At 45.0% G+C, this 27301-nt stretch overlaps 1 protein-coding gene and 1 pseudogene across 1 annotated transcript; both read right to left on the reverse strand.

The window, feature by feature from the left end:
* Positions 1-419: 419 nt before the first annotated feature.
* LOC117046393 lies at positions 420-15135 on the reverse strand (the record flags this gene model as incomplete). The annotated part of the gene is made up of 6 exons (XM_033148194.1): positions 14785-15135; positions 14488-14695; positions 14135-14329; positions 12343-12467; positions 892-1271; positions 420-765 (listed from the first exon to the last, which is right to left on the reverse strand). Coding segments are annotated over exons 1-6 (1605 nt in total), but the record flags the coding sequence as incomplete, so codon positions are not given.
* Positions 15136-16236: 1101 nt separating this feature from the next.
* LOC117047553 overlaps positions 16237-27301 on the reverse strand; it is a 79446-nt pseudogene continuing 68381 nt past the window's right edge.

The raw sequence follows: 27301 nt of genomic DNA on the forward strand, positions 1-27301 counted from the left end.
CAGTTGGCAGTTGACAGTTGACAGAGCTTGCCATTAGAACTTTCGTCCACCTACGCTTCTACGATTGGTTAGAATCATAACATGTGTTAAACCCAATACATAACACTCCTCCCCCCATCTTCCTAACAAAAGGGACAAACATAGTCATCAAAGTGTGCTGGCCTTTTCCGCTCCCGTTGGGACCGTCGTGGTTCCTGTGCCCGAATGGGTGACCCAGGAGGTTCCTCCGGTACCTGCGGTCTAAGTGGGGAGGCCAGCTCTGAAGGGGTAATGGCCAATGGCACCATTGAGGACTCCGGCCTGAAGTCACCTTGCTGGGGCAACTCGGTCACCTGCAGCCCATCTGGTTCCCACCCTGGCCTGGGCACAGATTCTCCCAAAGTACCCATTTCTCTGTCCTCTGGTTCCACTTGAAGTTCCCTGTTCGGAGATGTCCTGGTTCTGATCTGGTCAAGGTGTCTCTTCCAAACCAGACCCCCCTCCAGCCCTACCTCGTAGGAGACCGGACCTGTACAGCGGGCAATGGTACCTGGGACCCAACCCTGTCCGGGCCCATAGTTCCGGACGTACACAGTGTCCCCCGGGAAGAACCCTCTAGGAGCCCCCTGCACCACAGTCGATGGCCGTTGCTCAAGAGCCCGGTCGGGGTGCATATGATCAAGGAGGGTAGTGAGCCTCCTTCCCATAAGCAACTCCGCTGGGCTCCGGCCGGTTACTACGCTTGGGGTGGTGTGTTGGGCCAATAAGAACTCCGCTAACCGGAGAGTCCAGTCACCATGCACTATGCGCCTAAGTGCATCTTTGGTAGTACGGACCATGCGTTCAGCTTGGCCATTAGTGCCTGGGTGAAAAGGAGCGGAACGAATGTGGCAGATTCCATTCTTTGTTACAAATTCTTTGAATTCCGCTGAAGTAAAAGCGGTCCCATTATCACTCACCAGCGTGTCTGGCAAGCCATGTGTTGCAAATAGCTTCCTAAGCGCATTTATAGTTGCTCTCGTGGACACGGTTGAGGTTGGCACCACCTCTAGCCACTTGGACTGAGAGTCGACCACTATTAGGAAGTGTTGGCCCTGAAAAGGCCCCACGAAGTCCACATGCACCCGGGACCATGGGGACTGTGTGGGCTCCCAGGACTGTACTGGAGCCTTGGGTGGATCCGGCCGAGAGACCTGGCAGGGCTCGCAACGTTTCACCCAACCCTCTATCTCCGCATCTATGCCTGGCCACCACACATAGCTACGGGCCAATGCCTTCATCCGGACAATTCCCGGGTGAGACACATGCAGCCCTTCTAAGACTTTTTTTCTTAACACTCCATAAGGGGAAGCATCGCAAGCCAACACCACCGGAAGCTTTTCATCGAAGTGTGCCAACACTGAGTTGGACACAAGCAAGTCTTTGACCCCTCGGAAAGCCTTGGCCTGTCAAGGGCCCCAGACCCATGGTGCTTTTTTGTCCAGGGGCCTGTGCAAAGGCTCAGCTACAGCTGCCTTGTGTGGCAGGAATGCATGGTAAAAATTAAGAAGTCCCAAGAAGGCTTGTAACTCTGACTTGCTCTTTGGGTCTGGGGCATCGCAAATGGCACGCACTTTGTCCTCTGCTGGATGCAGGCTGTCCGCGTCAACCCGGAACCCCAAGAAATCCACACTGCTAACTCCCAACAGGCACTTTTTCTGCTTTACTTTAAGTCCTGCTGCCTGGAAGTGTTGGAGTACTGTCCGTAATCTGGCGGTAAAGTCCTCTTTTGAAGATGCGGCAATCAGCACATCATTGAAAAACGGTGTGACTCCGGGGATGCCTTTAAGGAGATGGTCCATTAGGCTCTGAAATAACCCTGGGGCCACGCAAACTCCAAACTGTAGGCGTTTGACCCTGAAAGCACCCCTGTGAGTCACGATTGTCTTGGCGTCTGCGGTGGCCTCGTCAACAGGCAGCTGCTGATAAGCTTGCGCTAAATCTAACTTCCCGAAAATCTTGGCCCCAGCCAGGGTCGCTAACACGTGGTTCACTACTGGAACCGGGTATGCGTGGTCCTGTAAGGCCCGGTTCAGGGTGCATTTGTAATCACCACAAATACGGACTGAGCCGTCCGGCTTAACCGGTGTGACAATTGGGGTTTCCCAGGTTCCCGAATCTACCGGCTCTAAGACCCCTTGTGCGACTAAGCGATCAAGCTCCTCATCGATCCTGGGTTTCAGCGCAAACGGGACTCTACGGGCTTTGACCCGGATGGGTTGCACTGTGGGGTTCAGCCATAGGGAAATCGGGGGTCCGTTGTATAGGCCCAGGATTCCATCAAAGACTGATGGAAACTCCTGGCAGATTGATTCGAATTCTGCCCCTGGGGATTAAGCCCTGAAATGCTTAAGCCTAATGGCCCAAACCATGCTAGGCCTAGAAGGCTAGTGAATGGGCCTTTAGTTATGATGAGGTTCAAATTCTTGGTGTACTTCTTAAACTGGACCTTGAAGGTGCCCATACCCTTTAGCTGTATTCTTTTCCTCTGGAAGTCCCTTGAGATATTTGAAGGTGGCTCTCATATCTCCTCTCAGACTCCTCTTCTCCAGGATAAGGATGGACAGGTATTTCTATCTTGGCCTGCGACCTTTTAAGCAGAAATGCTAGAAATCGGCCCAGAAATTTTAAGCATGCAAAGTATGCCTCTTTCCTTATGCCCCTCTCCCAGTCAGTGTATCATTTTGAACATACAGTGGTGCCCCGCTAGACGAATGCCTCGCTAGACAAAAAAACTCGCTAGACGAAAGGCATTCCCTTGCGGAAGGCTGCCCTGCGAGATGAAAAAGTCAATGGGGCTGCCTCGAAGATGAAAAAAAAAAAAATTCCATTGCGAAAACCGCTATTCTGCCTTGGTGCTTCGCTAGATGAAAAAATTGCTAGATGAAGACACTCACAGAACGAATTATTTTCGCCTAGCGAGGCACCACTGTATTCAGTTGGATGGGTGGGAAGGAAGAGTGAATTTTGAATATAAGCTGTCATGCCAGAACCCTCTCTTGGGCTCAAGGGAGAGAAATATTTTGCATTCATTAATTTATATGCAAATAATGCTAGTTGCCAGCCTGACAAGTAAAGATTTATCTTCAACTATTTACGTAAGACTTTTTTTAAAAAAATTTTTTATCACAAATATGGGCTCAGTCATGGCCAGCAGGTGGTGACAGAAAGCAGTAAGATGATTTTAAAATCAATCCCAGAAACTAGCAACTTAAATTCAGCACAGTAAAGGATGTTCATACAGATTTACCCCTTGATCCATGTCTGTTGAACTTCCTGGCACAACTTAGTCTTAAAATTTAGTTCATTAAATTTTACTCTTTTTTACAGTTCATTAAATGTTTACTTTTTTTCCAAAAAGGACTTTCATTGGTGATATTTCCAAATTCAAAATTCTGAATATGTGGCTTGTTTCCACTTTACACCTGTGAATTTTCACTTACAACACCTTCACTTGATAAGCCTTTCGTTAGTAAGCCAAACGTTACCCTGCTCTTGGAAGACAGGGAAGTCCAAAAACTGCATGCGAACTGAGTGGTGTCGCAGTGCTTTTCTCAAGGAGAGCAGTAACTGCTGCTCTTTTAATCCTTTAGTCACAGGAGTCAGTCTTTCAAGAGGTAGGTTGTTTGCCTCTAGCTATTCCGTTTCTGGGTCAGTACTCCAGAACTCTGGCTGCTGTCTTTTCCCCTTCTGTTTGCACATACACAGTTACAGTTCAAATGTCTTCTGGGGACTGGGAATTCTGACTGCTTGCTTAGGGCAACTTAGGAGCTTTTCTAAACACAGCTCTGGGCTCTGAAACCTATCCCCCTCCCTCCATCCCTTTGATGCTTCTCATGGAGAGAAAGCTAAGGGTGTGGCAAAATGCTGGATACTTCCCAAAAAATTCACACGGCTGTTTTTCCACTGGCTTTTTATCCAGACAAATTTCTTTATTTCTTCTGCCTGTCATCACACACACACACACACACACACACACACAAAAACGGCAGAGCTGGAAGAGATCTAGGTCATCACTCTGTAATGCAGGGAATGTCAACCAAAGCACTGAAGACAAATGGCCACAACTTTATTTGGCAATAATTTAGGCCACAACTTTATTTAAATACAAATTCGGTGAGTGGTTGCATAGGCATTGGTTCAGACTATCTGTCCAACCGGGACAGCTGCTGACCTCCAGTCAGTGTCGGGAGAATGCCAGCTGGGGAGAGTTAAGAAGGCTGGGGACTGAACCTCCCCCTCCCCAGCGGTCCCGGGTGCTCTGGCTACGGCCCTATCCCCAACCGGGGGTTCGGACAAAGCATAAGAGCTGCCGGATTCCTTTAACGGAATTCCCTGTACCATCATCATCATGATTGCGGAGGTGGGCATCACCCTTCCAGCAATCCAAACCATAACCAATGCCTAACCGCCAACCTTACAAGTTGTGACAAGTTGCTACTGCAGGAGGCGAAAACCAAATGGCAACAGCCAATCAGCCAGATGGAAAAATTCCTACTGGGCCTCTGCCCCAAAAGCAAATGACCCCATGACAGGCAGTTGCAAGGTCAAAGCAGAGGCCTATGAAAACGGGGGGGGGGGGTGATCCGAAGCTCGCAGCCAAGAGAGGGATCACCCTGCGTGCAGAGGATTATAAAGGACGCTGGGCTGTCCATCACAAGTTGCTACATTTAACTTTGCCCAGCAACACCTCCTAACCCTATTGCAGCTAAGGCCAGCGTCCAGCCCCCTCCCACAGCACAATTGAGTGTCTTGCCAGGCCCTGACCGCAACACGTGCTCTTACTCAAGGTGGAACTTGATTTATCAAATAGATATTTCTGGCTATGCGAGTGATTTCAGAGAGTGCCAGCCGAGTCGTGCTCTGGGACCCAGTGTCCTGCCACTTGCATTTTGTTGCAAGTTGGCAATCTCAGATGGTTTGCAGGTCTACGACACAGTCCTCCCCCACCCTGGGGAGTCTGCCAGGGCCAATTACCCCCTGAATTATCGGCATGGCTGAGGTTCAATCGTATGGGAGGCAGCCATTTCCCACCGCTGGAAACAGGAAGCCCTGCAATCCTTTATTTATTTGATACTGCAGCAGTTTAAACGCCCGCTTTCCACCCCTTTCCCTTTCCCTTTTAAAGTCTCTTATTCTGCGTTTCATTTATTTAATACAAATCTGTTTTCGGGGTGGGGTGGGGTGGGGCTCCCCTTATCTTATGTCATTCCAAAGGAGAGTTCAGTGCTGTCTCGCCAGGTTCTGAGGTGCTAGCACCAGGGAGCAGTTTCGCTTGATGTGCCAAGGTTCTCCCCACGTTGGTTGGTTTATTATTTTGCTGTTGCTTTGGTCAGCTGACCTTTAATTTGAGGAAACCCCTTAATGTGCCACCATGAGCTCAGGAAACCCACCTGAGCTGGGGCAACATACGCCTCCCGTTGCTAAAAAAAAAACCTCCCTAGGGGCTGGGTCCGTCTCGAATTAGCAGGAGCACATTTGTTGTTGTTGTTCAGTCGTGTCCGACTCTTCGTGACCCGATGGACCAGAGCACAACAGGCATGCCTATCTTTCACTGCCTCCCGCAGTTTGGCCAAACTCATGCCAGTCACTTCGGGAACACTGTCCAACCATCTCATCCTCTGTCGTCCCCTTCTTCTTGTGCCCTCCATCTTTCCCAACATCAGGGTCTTTTCCAGGGAGTCTTCTCTTCTCATGAGGTGGCCAAAGTACTGGAGCCTCAACTTCAGGATCTGTCCTTGCTACTCCGGAAGTCTATTAAAGTTCCATCTTATCTAATTTCATCCTCTCTAACATGTTTCTTAATATATTCTTCTGTTTTCTTACATTTCAAACCCCGCTGTGGTCTTTGCATATGGGAAATAATTTTTATATAGACTGGAAAGGGTATCCAGTCTTCTTTAAAAGATTCCAAATTTGTATCTTTTATCAATTTTTGCCATCTCTACATATTCCAAGATTTTCATAAACCATTCTCCCTTTGAGGGTGTTCTCTCCTCCTTCCTCAGTTTAACAGTATACAATAAATATTTTGATCAGTAATTTTTAATGTGTATTTTCAACTTTTATATGGTTTTGTGCTTTTCAGTATTTATAATAATATTATTTATATTATTACTATTATCTGTATTACTTACCACTTCTGACAATGGAGGCTTATGGCAATTACCATTTTAACCCATGCTATTGTTTTGCTTCTTGGAAGGAAAGCAATGACAAACATGGACAGCATCTTAAAAAGTAGAGACATCACCTTGCCGAAAAAGGTCCGTATAGTTAAAACTATGGTTTTCTTTGTAGTAATGTATGGAAGTGAGAGCTGGACCATAAATAAGACTGATCGCCGAAGAATTGATGCTTTTGAATTATGGTGCTGGAGGAGACTCTTGAGAGTCCCATGGACTGAAAAAAGATCAAACTTATCCATCCTTAAAGAAATCAGCCCTGAGAGCTCACTGGAAGGACAGATCCTGAAGTTGAGGCTCCAGTACTTTGGCCACCTCATGAGAAGAGAAGACTCCCTGGAAAAGACCCTGATGTTGGGAAAGATGGAGGGCACAAGGAGAAGGGGATGACAGAGGATGAGATAGTTGGACAGTGTTCTCGAAGTGACTAGCATGAGTTTGGCCAAACTGCGGAAGGCAGTGAAAGACAGGCGTGCCTGGCGTGCTGTGGTCCATGGGGTCACGAAGAGTCGGACACGACTGAACGACTGAACAACAACAATTGTTTAAACTTAAATATCACAATTGTTTGGGGGAAATAGATAAAACAATTGCTGACATCAGACTGAGTTATTATTAAACAATAAGTACCCAAACAAGAGTATTTTCATAAATCTTGAATCCAAACAGCCATATGGCTCCAACGAGAGGAAGCTGGAGAGGTCCTGGAGGGTAATGCCTGCGTGACCAAAGCTGTTTCAGGTAGTGCAGAATCAGAAGAACCATCAGCAAAGCAATAAAAATGCCCATGTATCCATCCTTCTCTTGCTGTCTCTTTCTCCTTAATTCTTTCTTGTTTGCCTGGTCAGATTCAACTCTCTTTTTCTAAGGAGTTTTTGCTTTTGTCAAAGACATCAGCAGTACTCTCTTTTGCAAGTAGCCTTGGAAAGACATCAGCAGTACCATTTGCAAGTAGCCTTGGAATGTGATTGCAAGTCATGTAATACAATAAGACACTATAATCAGTCTTATATGGGTCACGCAAATGAGAGGGTGTTTGATCAATATTAATTGCAATTAGAATCCAAGCTATTTTAAGATCGGTTTTGTGACAAATATTTGGGAAATAATTTTGTACCAAACTTTATTACGGTCATAGACCAGCAAAAGAGAAAATAAAACGATAGTACATAAAATAAATATTTCTTAAATATCGTCTTTTAACAATACTATTTCAGATCCCATGTTAGATTAAAATTAAGCTAAAATTTAATGGGAGATAATTCCATTTAAGTATTATCTGCTATGGCTTGGTGGACGGCTTTATCGCTGTTGTCAGTAGATGTCATGACGCGTCTCAGTCTTGCCGCATGATAGCAAAATTTAGCTACAGTCATAGTTCGCTCTGGGTTGGTGTCCTCAATTAAGTATCTAGTCAGCATTTCAATTGAACGGCCTGGTAGATTTTTTAATAGGGGTTCGATTAACTCCTTCCTCAAATCTCGATACAGAGTGCAGTATAGGAGAATGTGGCTAATAGATTCGATTTCCTTGAGATCACAAGGACATAGCCTCTGTTCTATTGGGATCTGAAGATATCTACCAGTTAGTAACGCCGAGGGTAATGCATTAAAACGAGCCCTAGTAAAGGCCCATCGGTGTCTCAGGTTTTCTAACGTCTTTAGGTAGATAGCTGGGTGGTTTGGGTGGTGCTCATACAGTTGTCTGTACGTTGAGGGAAGACGAGTTAAGGTGTTTTGGCGGTCGATATCAGTGATTCTTTCCCTAATAATCTTTTTCGCCCTATCGCTTCCCATAGATAGAGTAGTCGCCACCGGCAGTCCATACAAGGCTAATTTCTTTTGAATAGTCTGTTCCCAAGTGGATTGAAAACTATCAGTATTGATTAAGGGGAGAAGACCATTTGGGGACGTTTTCACTCTTATCCAATACTGTAGAGCTGATTGCCATACTTTAGTTTCTACTTCCTGCACTCCAGCTTCCAGTCGTAAAGCTGCGTTAGGAATACATTTAGGGGTTAGAGTTATAGATCTTAGAAAACCCGACTGAACTTTCTCGTATGCATCCAATCTGGAATTTATCAAGAAGGGTGCGCCATATAGTAATTGGGCTAGTGGTTTGGCCGCAAAAAGCTTAAGGGCTGCCGGGATATAATTTCCCCCGGTTGTTCGATGATATCTTACAATCGCGGCCACACTCCTTTGAGCTATCAAGGATGTATATTTAATATGCGCCGTGTTTTTTCTAGAAGATTGAAAGATTACGCCAAGATACTTGAAGCAAGTCACCTGCTCAATAGGTTGGTTATCTATTTGCCACCTTAGTGTTTTCCTTTTATTGGAGAATATCATTATTTTAGTTTTTTTGGAAATTCACTAATAGCTGTTCCACCTTGCAGTATTGCTCCAGTTTATTTAGTGCTCTCTGGAGGCCAATACGGGTCTCATAAATATGAGAAAGGCCCTGCTGGATCACACCAAAATCCTCTCTGGTGCAAATAGAGGGGATTACCTCTTTTCTCCCTTGTCAGGAGCCTTCTTGAACTGTGGTGCCCAGAACTGGACACAGGATTCTAGGTGAGGTCTGACCAGAGCAGAATACAGTGGTACTATGATTTCCCTTGATCTAGATGCTATACTCCTATTGATGCAGCCCAGAATTGCATTGGCTTTTTTAGCTGCTGCATGACACTGTTGACTCATGTCAAGTTTATGGTCTACCAAGACTCCTAGATCCTTTTCACATGTACTGCTCTCAAGCCAGGTGTCACCCATCCTGTATTTGTGCCTTTCATTTTTTTTTTATTTTTTTTTTGCCCAAGTGTAGTACTTTACATTTCTCCCTGTTAAAATGCATCTTGTTTGCTTTGGCCCAGTTCTCTAATCTGTTAAGGTCATTTTGAAGTGTGATCCTGTCCTCTGGGGTATTAGCCACCCCTCCCAACTTGGTGTCATCTGCAAACTTGATCAGGATGCCCTCAACCCCATCATCCAAGTCATTGATGAAGATGTTGAATAAGACTGGGCCCAAGACAGAACCCTGTGGCACCCCACTAGTCACTTCTCTCCAGGATGAAGAGGAGCCATTCATGAGCACCCTTTGGGTTCAGTCAGTCAGCCAGTTACAAATCCACTGAATGGTAGCATTGTCTAGCCCACATTTTACCAGCTTCTTTACAAGAATATCATGGTGCACCTTGTCAAAGGCCTTGCTGAAATCAAGATAGGCTACATCCACAGCGTTCCCTTCATCTACCAGGCTTGTAATTCTGTCAAAAAATGAGATCAGATTGGCCTGACATGACTTATTTTTCAGAAACCCATGCTGACTTTTAGTGATCACAGCGTTCCTTTCTAGGTGCTCACAGGCCGTTTGCTTAATGATCTGCTCTAGAACCTTTCCTGGTATTGATGTCAGGCTGACTGGGCAGTAATTGTTTGGGTCTTCTCTTTCCCCCTTTTTGAAAATAGGGACAACATTTGCCCTCCTCCAGTCTGTTGGGACTTCGCCTGTTGTGCGAGCAGGTAAGTCAGCCCGGCTGCCACCGCCGCACTCAGGCAAGGTTGAGGTTAGGGTTATTCCTGCGGCGCATGCAGCCAGCCTGTCACCCCATCTCCTGTATGGCAGGAGGTGGCAATGGGGGCGCTCTGTTCCCTTTGCCGCCCCTGGCGACGCCTCTGCTTGTGAGCTTTTTCTAAACACAATTCTGGGCTCAGAAACCTCCCTCCATCCCTTTGATGCTTCTCATGGAGAGAAAGCTAAGGGTGTGGCAAAAAGCTGGCTACTTCCAAAAAAAACCTCACACAGCTGTTTTGCCAATGGAACTTCCCTGTATGAAGTTTACAACGTGTTTAACTGAAACAGTTCTTTGATGTGTCTTGATCCAGCTCTGCTTTGCAGGGTAGGACTCAAACCAATGGCTTCATGTTACAAGAAGGAAGATTCCGAAATAAATGTACAGAAAAACTTTCTGACAGCCATAGCTGTTTGACAGTGGAACAGTCTCCCTTGGAATGGTCTCCCAAAAAGCTGGCTACTTCCAAAAATACTCATGCAGCTGTTTTTACACTGGATTTTTATAGAAAAGCCTCTGGTTGTTTTTTTTAAAAAATAAATGCAACAACAGCTGCACAAATGCTGTTAGCTCAGAGATAGAAAAAAAGATAAAATCCCTACCAGAGAAGAATGGCAAATTAAACTGTTGGGCTATGCCAAAATGGGAAAATTGACTGCAAAGACCAAAATTTCAATAAGGAATTGGAAAAATGTATAATTTGTCTTGGAGACTACTGTAAGCAGTTGAAAACATTAGCAGGATTGAAATAACACTTGTAATGTTACGAGAACTATGGAGACAATGGAGTTATAAAAAACATGGATTACAGATAAAGAAGCAGTAGAAAAGGTTTAATAAAAGAACCCATGGAGGGGAAGGTGGGAAGTCCAGAGATTTGGAGGAATCTTAATTGTGGATGTGTGTTGCGTGGTATTACTAGGCCTGCTCCCTTCCAAGGCTTTTTCCACCTGGCCTAGGGGGTGGGGCCCAGGCCCTCACACTCCCGGCCATAATCTACATTGGCTCCCAGTACGTTTCCGAGCACAATTCAAAGTTTTGGTGCTGACCTTTAAAGCCCTAAATGGCCTTGGTCCTGTATACCTGAAAGAGCGTCTCCACCCCCATCATTCAGCCCAGACACTGAGATCCAGCGCCGAGGGCCTTCTGTCGGTTCCCTCACTACGAGAAGCAAAGCTACAGGGAACCAGGCAGAGGGCCTTCTTGGTAGTGGCGCCCGCCCTGTGGAACACCCTCCCATCAGAGGTCAAGGGAATAAACAACTACCTGACATTCATAAAATACCTGAAGGCAGCCCTGTTTAGGGAAGTTTATAATCTGTGATATTTTAAATGTATTTTAATATTTTATGGAAGCCGCCCAGAGTGGCTGGGGAGACCCGGCCAGATGGGCGGGGTACAAATAATAAATTGTCATTATTATTATTACTATAATTTTATATTTGTAAGAATTATATGAAAAAGAAAAAGAAAAAAGGATAATGGAAGTCAGGGGAACGTCTGTTTTAAGCCTTCAAATATTCCATAGTGCCTCCACACAACGTATTTCACTCCTGATACCATGTGTGGTGCTCAACATGAAGTTCCGGGTTCAATGTACTGATTAGAATATATATTTTATTAGCAAGCATACATGTGCAGTATCCATCAAAGGAACTTAACCATCTTAGGAGTCTAATCATCTTAAAGATACAGTAACATATCTCAGCATGGGGTGTGTGTTGAAAGGGGGCTGCAGAAGTGGGAGAGAGGAGGTGGTGTGGGAATGTCTGTAAGGGAGATTTGAGGAAAGGTGGGGGGAGGTGGCAGGAAAAAGGGTGTGAGAGTAAGAATGGAGATGAAAAGGAAGTTGTCAAAAAGGAGGGAGTAAGGAGGCATGGTGCTGGAGGAGACTCTTGAGAGTCCCATGGACTGCAAGGCGATCAAACCTATCTATTCTGAAGGAAATAGGCCCTGAGTGCTCACTGGAAGGACAGTTCCTGAAACTGAGACTCCAGTACTTTGGTCACCTCATGAGAAGAGAAGACTACCTGGAAAGGACCCTGATGTTGGGCACAAGGAGACGGGGACGGCAGGTGACGAGATGGTTGGACAGTGTTCTCAAAGCTACCAACATGAATCTGTCCAAACAGCGGGAGGCAGTGGAAGACAGGCATGCTCTGGTTCATGGGGTCACGAAGAGTCAGACACGACTAAACGACTAAACAACAACAAGGAGGCCTGGGGATAGGGTTGAAGATGAAAGCAGGGGCATGAAAGGGCCTGAAGAAAGGGAACAGATGGGCTGAAGGGGAACATGAATGCAAAGCAGAGCTGCAGAAAATAAGAGAGAAGTGGCTTCAGAAATGGAGCTGCAAAGGTGAAAAGAGACCTCAGTAGTTGCATGGGATGAGATGGGAAGGGAAGGGAAGGGGAAATGCTAGAGGGTTCAGGTGTCAGGAGTGGCAAAGGGGTTGCTGAGTGGAGGAAGCAGAGGTGCAGCCCCTACTATTTTACTATTTTATTATGTGTTGCAACGGGGAACTGCACAGAGTTTGTAAGGATGGGGACGTGTTATGGACCCTACAATAGCCTCTTGATTGATTTCTTTGACTCCTTCTGGCAGCTGGAAGCTGAATGCCCTCAGCAAGTTGGTCAGGAAGATGAATATTTCAATCTTTGCCAGCTGCATTCCCAAACAAATGCGAGCCCCTGAAAAGGAGACAAGAAGAAGGCAGCAAGTGAGCAATAGTTTACTTTCTTTTTGTTCAATGCTTTGTAGTTATAAACATTCCACATAACACTTTGGCAAACTAGACATAGGATAGGGAAATCATCAATGCTGCTGTCAATTTCCTTCCTTCCTTCTTTCTTTCTTTCTTTCTTTCTTTCTTTCTTTCTTTCTTTCTAAAAATCCTTTATTGAACATATTTCACAAATTTATACAACAATGTGCTATATTATAGTATGTATCAACATCCCATACTAGAAAAAGGGAAATTTAAAAATACCAATGGAGCCTTATTTGCTCCCCCAGGGTACTTTGAGTTGCGCCCAGCGAGAAATGATGGAAGCAGTCAAGAGACACGAGGCTTCTGGCTTCAGAGGGAGAAAGATTTATTTCTGCATGCAGAGGCACTTGCGGTGTTCAGACACCCATCAAGTACAAAACTAGTCAGTTTTCCAGCAGTTATTATACAGTTTTCAAACTCCTATATTTTGTCTATGCTTTTAGCTGGGTAATGCATTAATGCATTAATCCTGCAATAAGGAGTTCTCTCTCTCAGGGTCGCCTGCTTTCCTAGCAGGCTATCTATCCTGCTTCCCTTCCTGTATTTTGATAACTTCAGGCCTTCCTTACTATCTGAAGTGCTTAGTAGAGCAAGACACTCAGAAAGAGCACTAATGGGTCTTTAGGTTTTTAGGTGAAGGGGAAAAGCATATTTAGAATGCCAGAGCCTCTCACTTAGCTGCATTTAGATTTGGAATGCTAGAGGCCCCTTTGTGAAAGAGAGACCCCTTTTAGCAGCACTGACCAGCTCACAGTAAGAATTATACATTGAAAAGTATACATTAAGAAAGATATAAACCTATACAATAGCAAGCTTCAGCTAAATATATGCCTTATGCTGAAATAAGAAAACTACAATTTGGTCACCTCTTCCTCCATCAAAAAATTTAAAGACATACAATGACCTAAAATAGACTTCCGATTGTTCTAAAAACAAACAAACCAGATCATACTTGTTATATCTTACACAGTATTGTATTATCATATTACTTCCTGATGTAATATAAAAAACAAAAAGGACAAAGAGTAAATAGAAACATTTGTTTTTTAAATATATTAACTATACATTGCAAGACTCATTCAAGATCTGCTTGGAGGTTTTTGCTATCACAGTAATTCTTCATATATTCTTTAAATATAATCCATTCTTGGTTTACTTTTTGTGTTGAATATCGTCTTTCCCTCCCCGTCATGTTTGCCATTTGCAGATATTCTAACAATTAACTTGCCATTCTGATTTTGTAGGTATAGTTTCATTCTTCCAATTAGAATTCTAGCTGCGGATGTAGCATACATAAAGAGTGGTCTTACTTCTTTTTTAATTTCAGTTGACAATATCCCTAATAAGAAGGCTGTGGATACCTGTAATTCCCAAACCCAGGGACGCAAACCAGTCCAGTCCCAGTAAGCTGGGCTGATTCCCATCGACCACAACTAGCTTCAGTGGCCCCCAAAAGTCTCTGAAGGTCACCCCTGAACCTCCCCACACCTACAACTGGAATGTTAATTCCCTGATAATCTCTCAAGTGTAGGTGGTGGGAGTCCAGTTGTTTCTTGGATACTTTGGGAATCAACCTTTTGATGGTACTCCAAGAGACGATGGACAGGGAAGAGCCTGTGTCAACTTCCATGTCACATGGTTTGCCCTCAATAGTCACGGTGACATAAATTTTCCAGTGCTCAGACCCATCAGCCCGGACAACTGTCAGCTCGGCCGAACAGCGGTAGTTGGTGAAGGCGTGGCAGTCCTTGTTAGCATACCTTGCCAATGATTTCTTGTTTCCTGGTGTCAGTAGCGGATCTGCTGTCATAGGTGAGCGGCAAACCCTTGCCATATGACCCTTACGAGAACGACGTCGACAGATGGCATCCCTGAATTGGCATTTGGACCAAGGGTGGTTGCCACCACAACGCACACAGTCTGATTGGTCCGTTGTTTGCCTTTGACCTTTCCATGTTCCTGCTTGATGTGGCAGATGTCATCCTCTTCGTCTGAGCAGCTCTTGGATTCGCTGATCTCTCCATGGTGGACTGGGGTCAGTTTCTTTGGAATTGTTGGGCTGTTGCCCTTGCGGATCTCTGTTGTTGAATGTTTCGCTGCCTCCACGGCTTGGGCTTCCTCGATGGCATGTTTGAGAGTGAGATCGGACTTGGCAAGGAAACAGCACTGTAATTTTTCATCCCTCACACCACACGTGATTCAATCCAGCAGGGCATCATCCAAGTCCCAGAATTCACAGTGATATGCAGTCTTCCTGAGAGAAATTCACAGATTGTCTCCCCCTCAATTTGGATTCGATGATGGAACACATGATGGGCAGCGATTCTGGAGATTTTGGGCGCATAGTGTCCCTTGAGTTTCTCCATCAGCGTGTCCCAAGCTGCAGCCTGCATAGCAAGTGGGGCAACAAGAGCCTGAGCCGTCTCGAAGACTTCTGAGCCACAGACAGTGAGGAAAAGAGCTGTCTCCTGACTGTCTGTCAGATCGGTGAAAGCGTTTGCCTCGAGGTAGCATTCAAATTGTTCAAGATAAGACTCCCAGGACTCCGTTGCTGGAGAATATGAGGGTAGAGGCAGTAGTGAAGCCATGGTTTCCAATGCCGATTGGATGGTGAGGAATGGATGCTAGCCTCAGCGATATCTCAGCTCTTGAGTGTTCAGCTCAGTAGTTCAGTTCTGTGTCCTGTTTCATCCGATCCCATCCTCGTTACCAGTGTTAAGTTGTGGGAAAGATGGATGAAGAACACACCCCTTTTAGATCAACATCTCTTTATTACAGCAGTTAGAACTGCTCCTTGTTCCACTGACAACAGCTTTACTGGCGGCTTTATATAATACTAAGTGACTTGTAACAGTAACCAATTCCAACTAACTAACCAATCAGAGAATGACAGTTTTCAATCCTTGATTTGCATACTGGTGGCCCTGAGTGAGAACTGCAGCCAATCTTAATACATAACTCCGAGTGTGCTTTCAAACCAGGCTAATTAATATCCCATGAAAAGATAGCTGTAGCTTTGCAGCCTGAAAAGAAGTTGGATGGCTTTCAATGGTGATGTGTGACAGTCTTGTCCGTCGAGTATGAACTAGCATCAAAAATAGACTTTGATGAAATTATTACTGAGTCTTCTTTGATTAAAGTGAGAAAAACAAAGTTCTAATCCCCTCAGACTTCATTGAGGAGATTGCTACTTAAAGTCAGAGTTGGCCTAACTTGACACTTTAAAAATATTTCAAATAACAACTCTTGTAAATAGGGATTTGCAAATTGTTACTTGTGAATTATAATAATAATAGTTTTCTTACTTTATATCAACCAAATAAAACAGATAATTTACATCATATAGTATCATAATGTAAAGTTATCATTGTGGAACAAATCATGATATTTTTTGTACGTTTCTGAGTGTTGTTTTGTTTTACAACTTAATTATGTAAATAAACTGTCAACTCCCATCAAAATGCCATTAGGAAACCTTTTATTATGAAATAATAAATTAAACATTAGATTTTCTGTGACAGAATTCAATACAAGGTGAAGTGTGTGAGGAATCGAATGGGGGGTTGGTTTGGAGGAGAGGTGGAAAGAAGAGCTAATTTGTCCATGGCTAAGGGGTGCAATCTGGAAAGTTATGTCAGGGGCGCAAGATCACCTAGCTACGGCTCTGGTCCCAAGCCACCAACCCAGAGATCCCCTTAACTTTCCACTGCCTTGCGCCATTCTGCTGACCAGCAGTGCCACTCCAGCCAGAAAGACGCTGCTTCTGCTCTGGCCAGCTCCCTCATGTGCTGCTGCTGATGTCATTTCCTGGAAGCAGACAGATAAGCACATCTACAGATCACAACATCACTTGGTCTTCTGCATTTACCTTCACCAAATGGCAGGTATTCTTCTCTGTTCACGAATTGTCCATCCTTGTCCAAGAAATGATTTGGGTTGAACTCTGCAGGTGTCTCCCATCGTGTTGGATCAAGAAGAACAGAGCGCAGATCAGGAACAATAATAGTCCCCTGCAAAGAAGAAACAATTGACTTGGAATGCATACAGATCAACACATTTCTGGAATGTCCCACACTAACCCAAGGACTAACCATTGCAGAGACTGATCTGAATAATAGTTATTATTATTATTATTATTATTATTATTATTATTATTATTATTATTTTGGTGGGTGGCGTTGTATTCATCACCGTAAAAACTTTCTGTACAGGCAGGGACACAAGAGGACTTTCCCCCACTTGCCAATGGTGAAACATGTCTGCAGATGGAGCTCCTGCTCTTGCCCTTCAGATTTTTGACTAGACAGGAAGTTCCTGTATGGCTGGCTGCATCTCTCAATATGAAACCTTCTGCTGCTCTTTGCTCTTGGGCTACAGGAGTGCAGCTGCATCACACTTTTATACCTTGGGAATGAGAAAACCACGCAGCTTCACATCCTTTGCACATTGCCTAGGGAACCCCCAAAAAACGACACATTTAAAGCGCTGCATTTCATGAATCACAGCATTGATGTAGGGCAGTTTCTTCTTATCTTGATAGCAGATTGAGTGAGCAGAACCTATGACATCTTCGATTTCCTTGTGCATTTTATCTGGAGAGAATGACAGAAAAAGGATTATTGTGAATACTGCATTTTATTTCAGATGGACATTTATTTCCCTTGAACATATTTCATAAATCTCTGTGAATGACTCCGAGTTTCTTGCATTCATAGCCCACCTGGTCCTCCAAGGAGCTCAAGTCTGTGTACATGGTTCTTCCCCACTCTAGATCCCAGGTGTGAAAAGGTTGAAAGTGAAGCTAATCTCAGTTGTTTCTGGGTTACCAGAGGTGGCTGCATTTGCTGAAGGGCTGGGATCAAAGACTGTGTGTGTGTGTATTTCCACCCTCGGCCCTCAATATTTCCTATTTGTTTCATTAATTCTGATTCTTCGCTTAATCTTTTGCTAACATCACTCATATAAAGGTAAAGGTAAAGGTAAAGGTAAAGGTAAAGGTAAAGGTAAAGGTAAAGGTAAAGGTAAAGGTAAAGGTAAAGGTAAAGGTAAAGGACCCCTGGATGGTTAAGTCCAGTCAAAGGTGACTATGGGGTGCTTCGCTCATTTCACTTTCAGGCCTAGGGAGGGTTTTTCCACAGAGAGCTTTCCAGGTCACGTGGCTAGCATGACTAGTGGCGGAGCTAGGCTCCGCGGCACCCAGGGCGGCAAAGGAAACGTTTCCGGGAGCGCCGCTGCCGCTTCTGCAGCCCCCTTTTAAGCCGAAGAGCCCGCTTTTAAGCTCTGCGGCTCAAAAGGAGACTGTGGAAGCGGTGGTCCGACTCTGCTGCTCCCGGGGCGACTGAGCGAGCGGCAGCACGTGGGGGTGACAAGCGCCGGCCCCTCCTGCCACTCCCCACGCTGCCGGTCACCCTGGGAGCAGCAGCGCTGCACGGACGGGGTGCTCCCTCGGCCGTGCGCTGTTGCTCCTGGGGTGACGGAGGGAGCGGCAGCGCTTGGGAATGGCGGGAGGGGCTGCTGCTTGTCACCCCCATGCACCACCGCTTGCTCCGTCGCCCCGGGAGCAACAGCGCACGGCCGAGGGAGCACCCCGTCCGTGCAGCACTGCTGCTCCCAGGGTGACCGGCGTTGCGTGGGGAGTGGCGGGAGGGGCCGGCGCTTGTCACCCCCACCCGCCGCTTGTCACCCCCACCCGCTGCTTGTCGCGCCTGCCACTAGGGGCGTACCGCCCCCACCGCACCCCCCTAGCGACGCCCCTGAGCATGACTAAACCACTTCTGCCACAACTGGACACCGTGATGAGTCCAGGGCGCACAGAAATGCCAATTAGCCTCCCACCACAGCACTACCTGTTTACTTACACTGGCATGCTTTCAAACTGCTACATTGGCAGAAGCTGCGACAGAGCAACGGGAGCTCACCCTGTCACACGGATTCGAACGGCTGACCTTCTAATCAGCAAGCACTAGAGGCTCAGTGCTTTGGACCATAATTGTAGGCGTCCATGATGACAAATGACGGAGCATTGCCATGAAACTCATCTCCAACTATAAACTTCCTAGAGACATTTTATTTTGTTACATGACTATTCAGCTCATTCAGTGAATTTAGGGCAAGGCCCATGGTTCCCCCCAGTCCCAGCTTATTATGCTTTCAGGAACCCTAAGAAGTGACTTAGACTGCAGGTGAGTGACTGACTCATCACTACTGTACTGCCCATTGCTCCACTAAGCCATTCCTTCAGAACATCTTTCATTGACTCACCTTAGTTTCACAACGGAGGCCCATCCACTGCCCCAACCCTCTTCTTTCCCAAATCCATTACACATTCAGACCCTTCATCTCTTCCTGTCCCAGTAATCATAGATTGGAAATATCTATGGGGACAGGACCTTCCGGACATTTTAAATTTTTGCTTCTGTTATTTATGTTGTTGTTGTTCAGTCGTTCAGTCGTGTCCGACTCTTCGTGACCCCATGGACCAGAGTACGCCAGGCACGCCTATCCTTCACTGCCTCTCGCAGTTTGGCCAAACTCATGTTAGTAGCTTCAAGAACATGTTAGTAGCTTCTGTTATTTATAGGTTCCAGAAACTATGTAGGAAAATATTGGTGGGGAAAACTGATCTTTCCTTACATGGAAGTCAAAAACATTAACTTATTTCAATAATGTTTTGCCTTCCAAAACCTGCATCATAAACTCCCTTTTACCTCTTTCTGTTATGAAACCTTTAAAGAATTATGCTCCACCCTAGTGATCAACAGAAGCCCTGGCTCTCCTCTCTCACCTTGGATATCTGGATGATTTGCCAGGAGGAGAAGGGCCCATTTCAGAGAACCGTTGGTTGTGTCCAACCCTCCTGCAAAAAGCTCACAAATACACAAAGCCAAGTTTTCTTCATCATAAGTGGAATCTGGGTCATTCTTGCTCTGGTGTTGAAAATGCAGAAAGTGACATGTCATTTACATGCATTACAACCTGTCCTTCAGCACCCACTTTATCTTCTTTCCCCCACTTATTCCCATACCACCCACACATGCTTCATGAGGGGTGGGCTGTTGCTGCCGCCTGCTTTACCTGAGTTTCACAGCAATGCCCACAAAGTGGCAACAACAACAAGGGGCTTGGTGAGATCTTGAAAGATTTTGGTGAAATCTTGTCAGATTACCTTTACCTGTTCACGATTTCTCCGTGCATCCAAATCACACCAAAATGAGTTAGTAACAATTCATAAGCAATATATGCATAATTATGTTTCTTCACAACAACTGTTTCCTCGATTAAGGGTCATGCCTTGGTTATTCACCAAATAATCGTTGCACCCCCCCTATTTTGAAAAGTATAATTTTCATAAAATGTGACATTTATGGTGAAATATGGTACTTAACACTAAACATATTTCACCATTCTTTTGTCACAATAATAAGCATTGTTCAAAGAGGGAAAGATGAAAATATATTTGTCCTTTCTAGTATATGTATATAGATGAGACAGGGATTTAAAGTCATACTTTAGTTTAAGAGCATTTTGTTTAGGATTTTCTGTTTGCTCAGTCCACATTTGAATGTGAGATGAACATCAGTCCAAAATAATTTACGTACAGAAGGAATTTTCCAAAGCAAGACCCCTTAACACACTTAAGTTTCCACTGCTTTAAGATCACATTTCCTAGCCATTTCCTAACCCATTCTCCGGCGGGCTAGGGACAAAGGTGAGAGCTGTTTCCTAGTTCTGCTGGATCTCTCAGCGGCCTTTGACACCATCGACCATAACATCCTTCTGGACCAGCTAGAGGGGTTGGGAGCTGGGGGCACTGTTATACAGTGGTTCCGCTCCTTCCTTCTGGGCCGTGTTCAGAAAGTGGTGATGGGGGATGAGTGTTCAGATCCCTGGGCTCTCACTTGTGGGGTGCCTCAGGGTTCCGTCCTCTCCCCCATGCTTTTTAATATCTATATGAAGCCGCTGGGAGAGATCATCAGGGGGTTTGGGCTGGGTGTTCATCAGTATGCGGATGATACCCAGCTCTACCTCTCTTTCAAATCAGAACCAGTGAAGGCGGTGAATAATAAATAATAATAATAATAATAATAATAATAATAATAATAATAATAATAATAATGTATTATTTATACACCACCCATCTGGCTGGGTTTCCCCAGCCATTCTGGGCAGCTCCCAACAGAACATTAAAATGCAATACTCCATTCATCATAAAAAGTGGTTGGGCTTTCATTTGGATGGAGCTTATTATATTGCTTTTTTACTAACCCCTCAAAGACACCAAAATATCTACCTCGAAGACTCCCTTTCACCCGAGACCGACTTGCGGAGGGCCCTGCGATAAGCTCCGAAGGAGGTGAGGAAGAGCTGTTGTAAGGTTGAATTAAAAAGCCTACAAGCTAATATCTAAACATTAATAACATCCATAATACGGCAGACTGATACAGCCACTGGTCCTGCATACTAAGGCAGACACTCCCGGGGAAAATTGGTTTCTCCAAGCTGATGATAATCATCCACCATGGTACTTACTAGAAAGACAAGTAAGGATTTGGGCGTCTTGCCTGACATGCTAATTAGCTAACTGGAACTTAGAATAAGACAAAGCAAAATCATAAATTATTTCCCCAAGAAGGAGGAGAGCAAGAACGAACAAAATGAGCTAATTATTGATGAAGTCATTCCTCCTCCACTTATTGTTTTTGACTGGCCATCTCACCCTAAAGAGCCTCAACAAAACTTTGTAAAGACTAACCCCCAAAGAAGTTTGGCGCAAGAACTGGCCCTAGCTGAAAAATCTTGGGAGGGAAATATTTCTATCACAAAGAATCAGCTGTCTTTGGCAGAACTTACAATATGCCAACAAAACCAGATGCCTATTTTTAAGTGTACTCAAACAGAATTGAGTGGCGGCTGCCTTCAGGAACATCTCTGCGCCATATGCACAGACCTCTCCAATATAAAAAACTTTTTAACAATAACAAACGGGTTACTGCTGACTTTAGTAGAAAATTTCACACTACAATTAAAAGAGATAGAGCCAAACGATGCGCCCCAAGTGCATAAACTAGCTGAGCCAGCGGAGACGAGCCAACCAGTAATAAATAAGAAACTGCAAAGACATAGATCTAAAGCAAAGGAAAAGAAAAGTAAAAATATTAAAACAACAAGGAAATCAAAGCTAAGCTGCTGTAGCAGAAACAAACAATGGAAGAAACTATTCAATCTTCTTCCACCGGGCGCAAACAAACCTGCTATGCGGGGCAATAAAGGGAAAGGCAAAAAGGGAGAAAAGAAGATAACTCCACAGTCAATGGCTAAGGAAGAATCTCCGAAGCAGAGTTTAGAATTAAATGGGAGGGCGGAAGTAACATCTCAGAGCCCCGATAATAAGCCATTCAGTAAACTAGATACCGGGGGAAGAAGTGGTCCCTAACAACGAAGGCAGCAAACCACTTAGTAAATTGGGCAGTGGAAAAGATGCAACACTCAACTGGGATGACAATACTTCACAAGATTGGCAAGCACCTATTCTAAACTCTCAAAAACTGGTATTTACAAACTTTCCAAAACCAAAGGGCTTCCTTACAGGGAAATATTGAGTAATGAGCTCCCTGAACATTCTGAATGATATATTGCCAGGAGCAGTAAAATCAAATGACATTACCTTCGTAAAATATTTACACCAGGATGGTTACTCAGTGAGAGCAATGATCACCTTCAGAGACCAAAACATGGCCAAGTTTATTTACAGGTCAAGATATATATTCTTAAAGGCACGGATAAAAATACTCAGATTTTTGGAAAATAAGGCACCACTGAGCCCCCTCCTGGAAGCTAAGTACGAAAACTTTAGAAAAGAGAAACAACCTCCAAATGCCTGGCTTGACCATCAGAACCAAGAGTTCCAAAAACTAAAAAGGAAAGATGCGCATTCGCAAGATTTGCAATGCCCTGTGAATAAGGATGAGGACTTTTTTTCCTTGGAAGAAAACACCTTAATTAGTCAATTCTGGACATTTCCACCTCTAATACAAACTGAAATTCTAAAAAGATTAGAAATGTTAAGAAACAAGTTGGTTGGGAGAGTCATAACTAATGAAATTAATGAAGATGACCAAAAAAAAGGGGGGCCAGACTTCCTCCAGAATGACCCCCATACAAGAACAAAACCCAGCGGCTTGTTGACCACAAAACCTTCAGATAAAGGCTGAGATGAATTTACCTTCAATCAATAAGGCGCAACCCGCAAAGGAGAATATCACATCACCCCCCAAAAGGAAAATCATCCCAAAGGTGATCTCACCAGGCTTCTGGGCCAAAATGAGGTACTTAGACGAGGCGGAATTAGGCCACAGCCACGTACCGGTGGACTACCCACAGAAGGAGGCCACGTATAACAAAGGACCGCTGACCACCAATGTGAGCATTCAACATTTACCAGCCGAAACCATAGAACATTTGGCCAGTTTTCCTTGCAAGGACGATAGTCGGCCGCCATATAAAAGGGTAAACCTTAAAAGTATTTTGAAAAACAATTGACAAAGACTAGATTTTGGTAAAGCCAACCTTAGTTTTTTATCATGGAACATCGCAGGTTGGCTAAACAAGGCAGCTGACCAATCTTTCGTTAAGTTCATCCAAAACCATGACATAGTTTTCTTACAGGAGACATGGTTAACAGGGGACTTAGATGTAAATGGCTTCTCTTCATTTTCCCTTGCAGGATTGCCAAGCACTAAAGGGGGGGGGGGCGAGTTAAGGGTGGACTAAGCATTCTAATATCCACTAGGTTGAGGGCATCCTTAGTAAAGATGGAGTCATTGAGCCATCTGGCTATGGCATTATTGGTGAGATGCAGATTCTGCACCCTGCTATTGATCAATGCATATTTGCCCCCTCAAAGAGATAAACAGCTTACCAAAAACACCTGGTCTAGGCTGGAATCATATGTTGCTGGACTGATGAACCAAACCCCTGCAGTGGCAGTGCTGATGGCTGGGGATTTAAATGCTAGAATTGGTCAATCTGACGAAGCATTATACGCACACTTCCACGATCTACCTCCCAGCGTGGAAGAAACTCATCCTATACCCCCCCCCCCCAGGTTTTCAAAAGATAAGGGATGTAACTATGCTGGCCTGTTCCTTTTGTGTCTGGACCTGGTTGTACTAAATAGCCGCGCAAACGGTGCGCACTGCGGGGAATTCACATTTATATCAAATGTAGGTGCCTCTACCATCGATTATATTCTGGTGTCATTTAACCTCCTGAATAGAGCTCTTGAATGCAAAGTGGAGGAGAGGGTTGACCATCTACGCTCTGCCTCCTTCTGGATGTAAGGAAAGATTTATTCTGCTCTGATAAACTTGAAGCCCCCAGATCCTCAAACTTGGAGCTGAGGTTTTCACGTGTTAGATGGTCCGACAAACTGAGTGATGAAATAACCGAAAGATTACATTCGGACATATTCCTTACTAGAAGAGATAATCTCGTAAACACACCATGTCCTGAAGCTAGAATAATCATGTTCCAGGATTTGATCTCATCTCTGCAACCTTATCTGACCCCAAAAAATACATCACGTTTGACCAGGAATGTGTTACTATGAAGCGCCGCCTGATGGATAAGTATAGGGTTTACAGATTAGCGAATTTGCCCACACTCCCTGCAGATTGGTTTGAGGTAAAACGTAATTACAAAGCATTGATTAAAAAGAAAACGCTCCAGGCCCAAAGGGAGGAGTGGCAGTGTCTAATTGAGGCCTCTCGAAGGAAAGACTCAGCCACTTTCTGAAAAATAATCGCAAATAGTTGGCAAGACTCCCCAACTGAAATGGATTATGTCATACCTGCTGCGGCCTGGGAGGCCCATTTTCTATCATTATACTCATCAAATCAACAGGCTCAACATGTTCAGGCTCTGCCTCTAGCTTCGAGCGATATGGACACAGAATGGGCTCCTGTAACAACTGAAGAAATTTATAGGCTTATCCAATCTCCTAAACCTGGAAAAGCCCCCGGCACAGACAACATCTCTCCAGAATTCCTTAAGGCCAATGTTGAATGGTGGGCCCCTGTGCTAGCTGCTCTGTTTACTAGTATAGATCAATCGGCTTTTATCCCCGAGGACTGGGGCCTAGCAATTATCATTCCAATATTTAAGAAAGGAAATAGATCAGATCCTGCAAACTACAGGCCAATCAGTCTTCTAAGTATTATTAGTAAACCGTATGCTGCCCACCTATGTGACAAACTAGTAGAGTGGATAGAACGAGATCACATCCTGTCAGAAGTGCAAGCTGGCTTTAGGGCAAATCGGTCAACTTTAGACCAAGCCCTGATTCTACAACATCTTGTGGAAAAATATTCAAGAAAAGGTGGCTCCCTATATGCTGCTTTCATAGATTTTAAATCTGCCTTTGATTTAATACCAAGGGATAGACTTTGGGAAAAGCTAGGCACCACAAACATAGATAGACGCTTACTGCGTCTTATCCACAGCTTATATGAAAATACTAGGGTCAGGGTAAGATGCGACCGACGGGGCCATTTAACCAAGGAAATTCAAACCTATCACGGGGTCAAACAAGGTGTCAGGGTTGAGCCAGATGAGGAGGAGTGGTGGCAACCCCCCCCCCTGGTGAGGCTGCACCCACGGAAGAACCTGGGGAAATGGAGGAGTTCGTACCTGGAGAAGACTGGTGGCAGCACTCCTCGGAAGAGGAAGAGTCAGATGGAGAGGGGGAAAGACCAGAACAGGAGGAGGAGGAAGTCGAGCCAGAATCAGGCCCTTGTGAGGAGAGAAACAGCCCTTCCCTTCCTCCCTTCTCAGCTGTAGAGCGTAGAGCTGAGAGACACAGGGAACAATTAGAGGCAGCTGCAACTCGTAAGAGATGTGGTTGCAGGCCAGCTACTTAAGAAAGGCTGGCTCCTCCCTTCACTAGCACCTGCAACTGATATGCTGAGTGCGTGGTTGCTCTTGCTCGTTCTGTTCCTGACTCCTGGCTTGTTCCTGACTCCTGGCTTGTTCCTGACCCTCGGCTTGTTCCTGGCTCCTGGCTTTTCCCTGACTGACTTGGCTGGTTCCTGACTTGGACTGTTCTGACTTCGGCTTCTCCTGACCCCATACTGATACTTGACTTCAGCTGGCTTCTGACCCGGACTGTTCGACCTTGGCTTATCTGACTGACCGCTTGTTGGCGCCCTAACACAAGGCTGCGTTCTTGCGCCAACACTATTTAATTTCTATATTAATTCTTTAGTTGAAAATATGATGAAAGAAAATGCCCATCCACCCATATTAGCTGGTATGCCCCTCCCGGTTCTCCTATATGCGGATGATGCAGTTTTAATTTCTTTTGCCTGTGTTGGTTTAAGGAAACTTCTGAGAGCACTTACTAACTATTGCCAAACTGAACAACTAATAATTAATTATAGTAAATTTAAAGTCATGGTGTTCTAAAAAAAAGAAGAAGAAGGAAACATAAATGGAGAATTGATAGTCAACTGATTGAACAAGTAGCATCCTTTAAATACCTGGGAATAACTTTCCAGGAAAGGGGCTCCTGGCATCATCAGATTAAAAATACCATTGCTAATGCAGGAAGATCCGCTAAAGCCATAATAAGGTTGTTTTTTTTAATGGGAAAGGGGGTCAATATATCCCGGCAGCCTCCCAAATATATGCTGCAAAAATACTACCGCAACTCACATATAGATCCCAGATTTGCAGTTTTAAAAGCTCTGCTCCTTTGGAGGCATTTCAAACCAAATTCTTTCGCAGCCTGCTAGGGTTCCCCCCCCCCCGGTGTATCCAGTATAGCAGTCTGCTTAGAAGTTGGACAAATTCCCATTACTGCGCGGCTGTGGATTATGAAGATGCATTATTGACTAAAACTTATTTTTCCTCCCGGTTGGGCTGGCACCTCTAACCTTACTAGATACCCATCAATCTAAATGGAAAGATACTTTGTATGAAAAGTTGAGAAGTTTGGGGCTTTCTCCGCAGACCCTGATAGTGGCAGGATATGAGAAAGCTAGAAATATAGTTCGCCAACGTATTTGGGACATGGAGTTACAATACCACATGAGTGAAATGAACAGACATGGGCTTCCGGCGGCTGACGCCATTATGGGTGGTCGTGGGTTGCTTCGGCTGCGAAGCACCCAGCTCATCCCGGGGGTTAGGAGCCCTGCAGCCGCATAGCGGGGCTCCGGTTGGGGTGCGGGAAGAGCGTCCCGTGCCCTGGGCTCCCCGGCTGTGCCCGTTGTGGCTCTGAACCCTTCCCCCGCTCCCCCTGTAAAGGGGGAGTGGGGGTGAAGGGACTACGGAGCCGGGCTATAGGGGACATGCCCCAACCGGGATGGAAATGCGGCGGCAAAGCCTGTGATGAGCGTCTAAGTTCTACCTGTCATCAAGGAGCTGATAAGAACCCAGAGGCTGTGAGTAATTGATTGACTCTTTGTATTCCTGGAATGCTCTGGGGGAAAGAAGAAAGGCAGCCCGCCTCCCTCCCTTCGAGTGGTGAAAGAGATTAACCCTTTAAGTGACTGCTGCTACAACAATTATAGAAAGTACTTGGAATTTGAAAACTGAGTCTGTTGAGATCTCCCTTCGGGGGTTAATTGGGGAAAAAATATCTCCGTTTGAAGTTTTGGTCTTTATACTCCGGCTTCGGAGAAATGGCGGCGACTTGGTTTGTCGTGGGAAAAATTGAGACAAAGGAAGGAAGAGACAGGAACTGAAATCTGATAC

Source organism: Lacerta agilis, chromosome 5 (genome assembly GCF_009819535.1).
Source record: "Lacerta agilis isolate rLacAgi1 chromosome 5, rLacAgi1.pri, whole genome shotgun sequence".
Lineage (NCBI taxonomy): Eukaryota > Metazoa > Chordata > Lepidosauria > Squamata > Lacertidae > Lacerta > Lacerta agilis.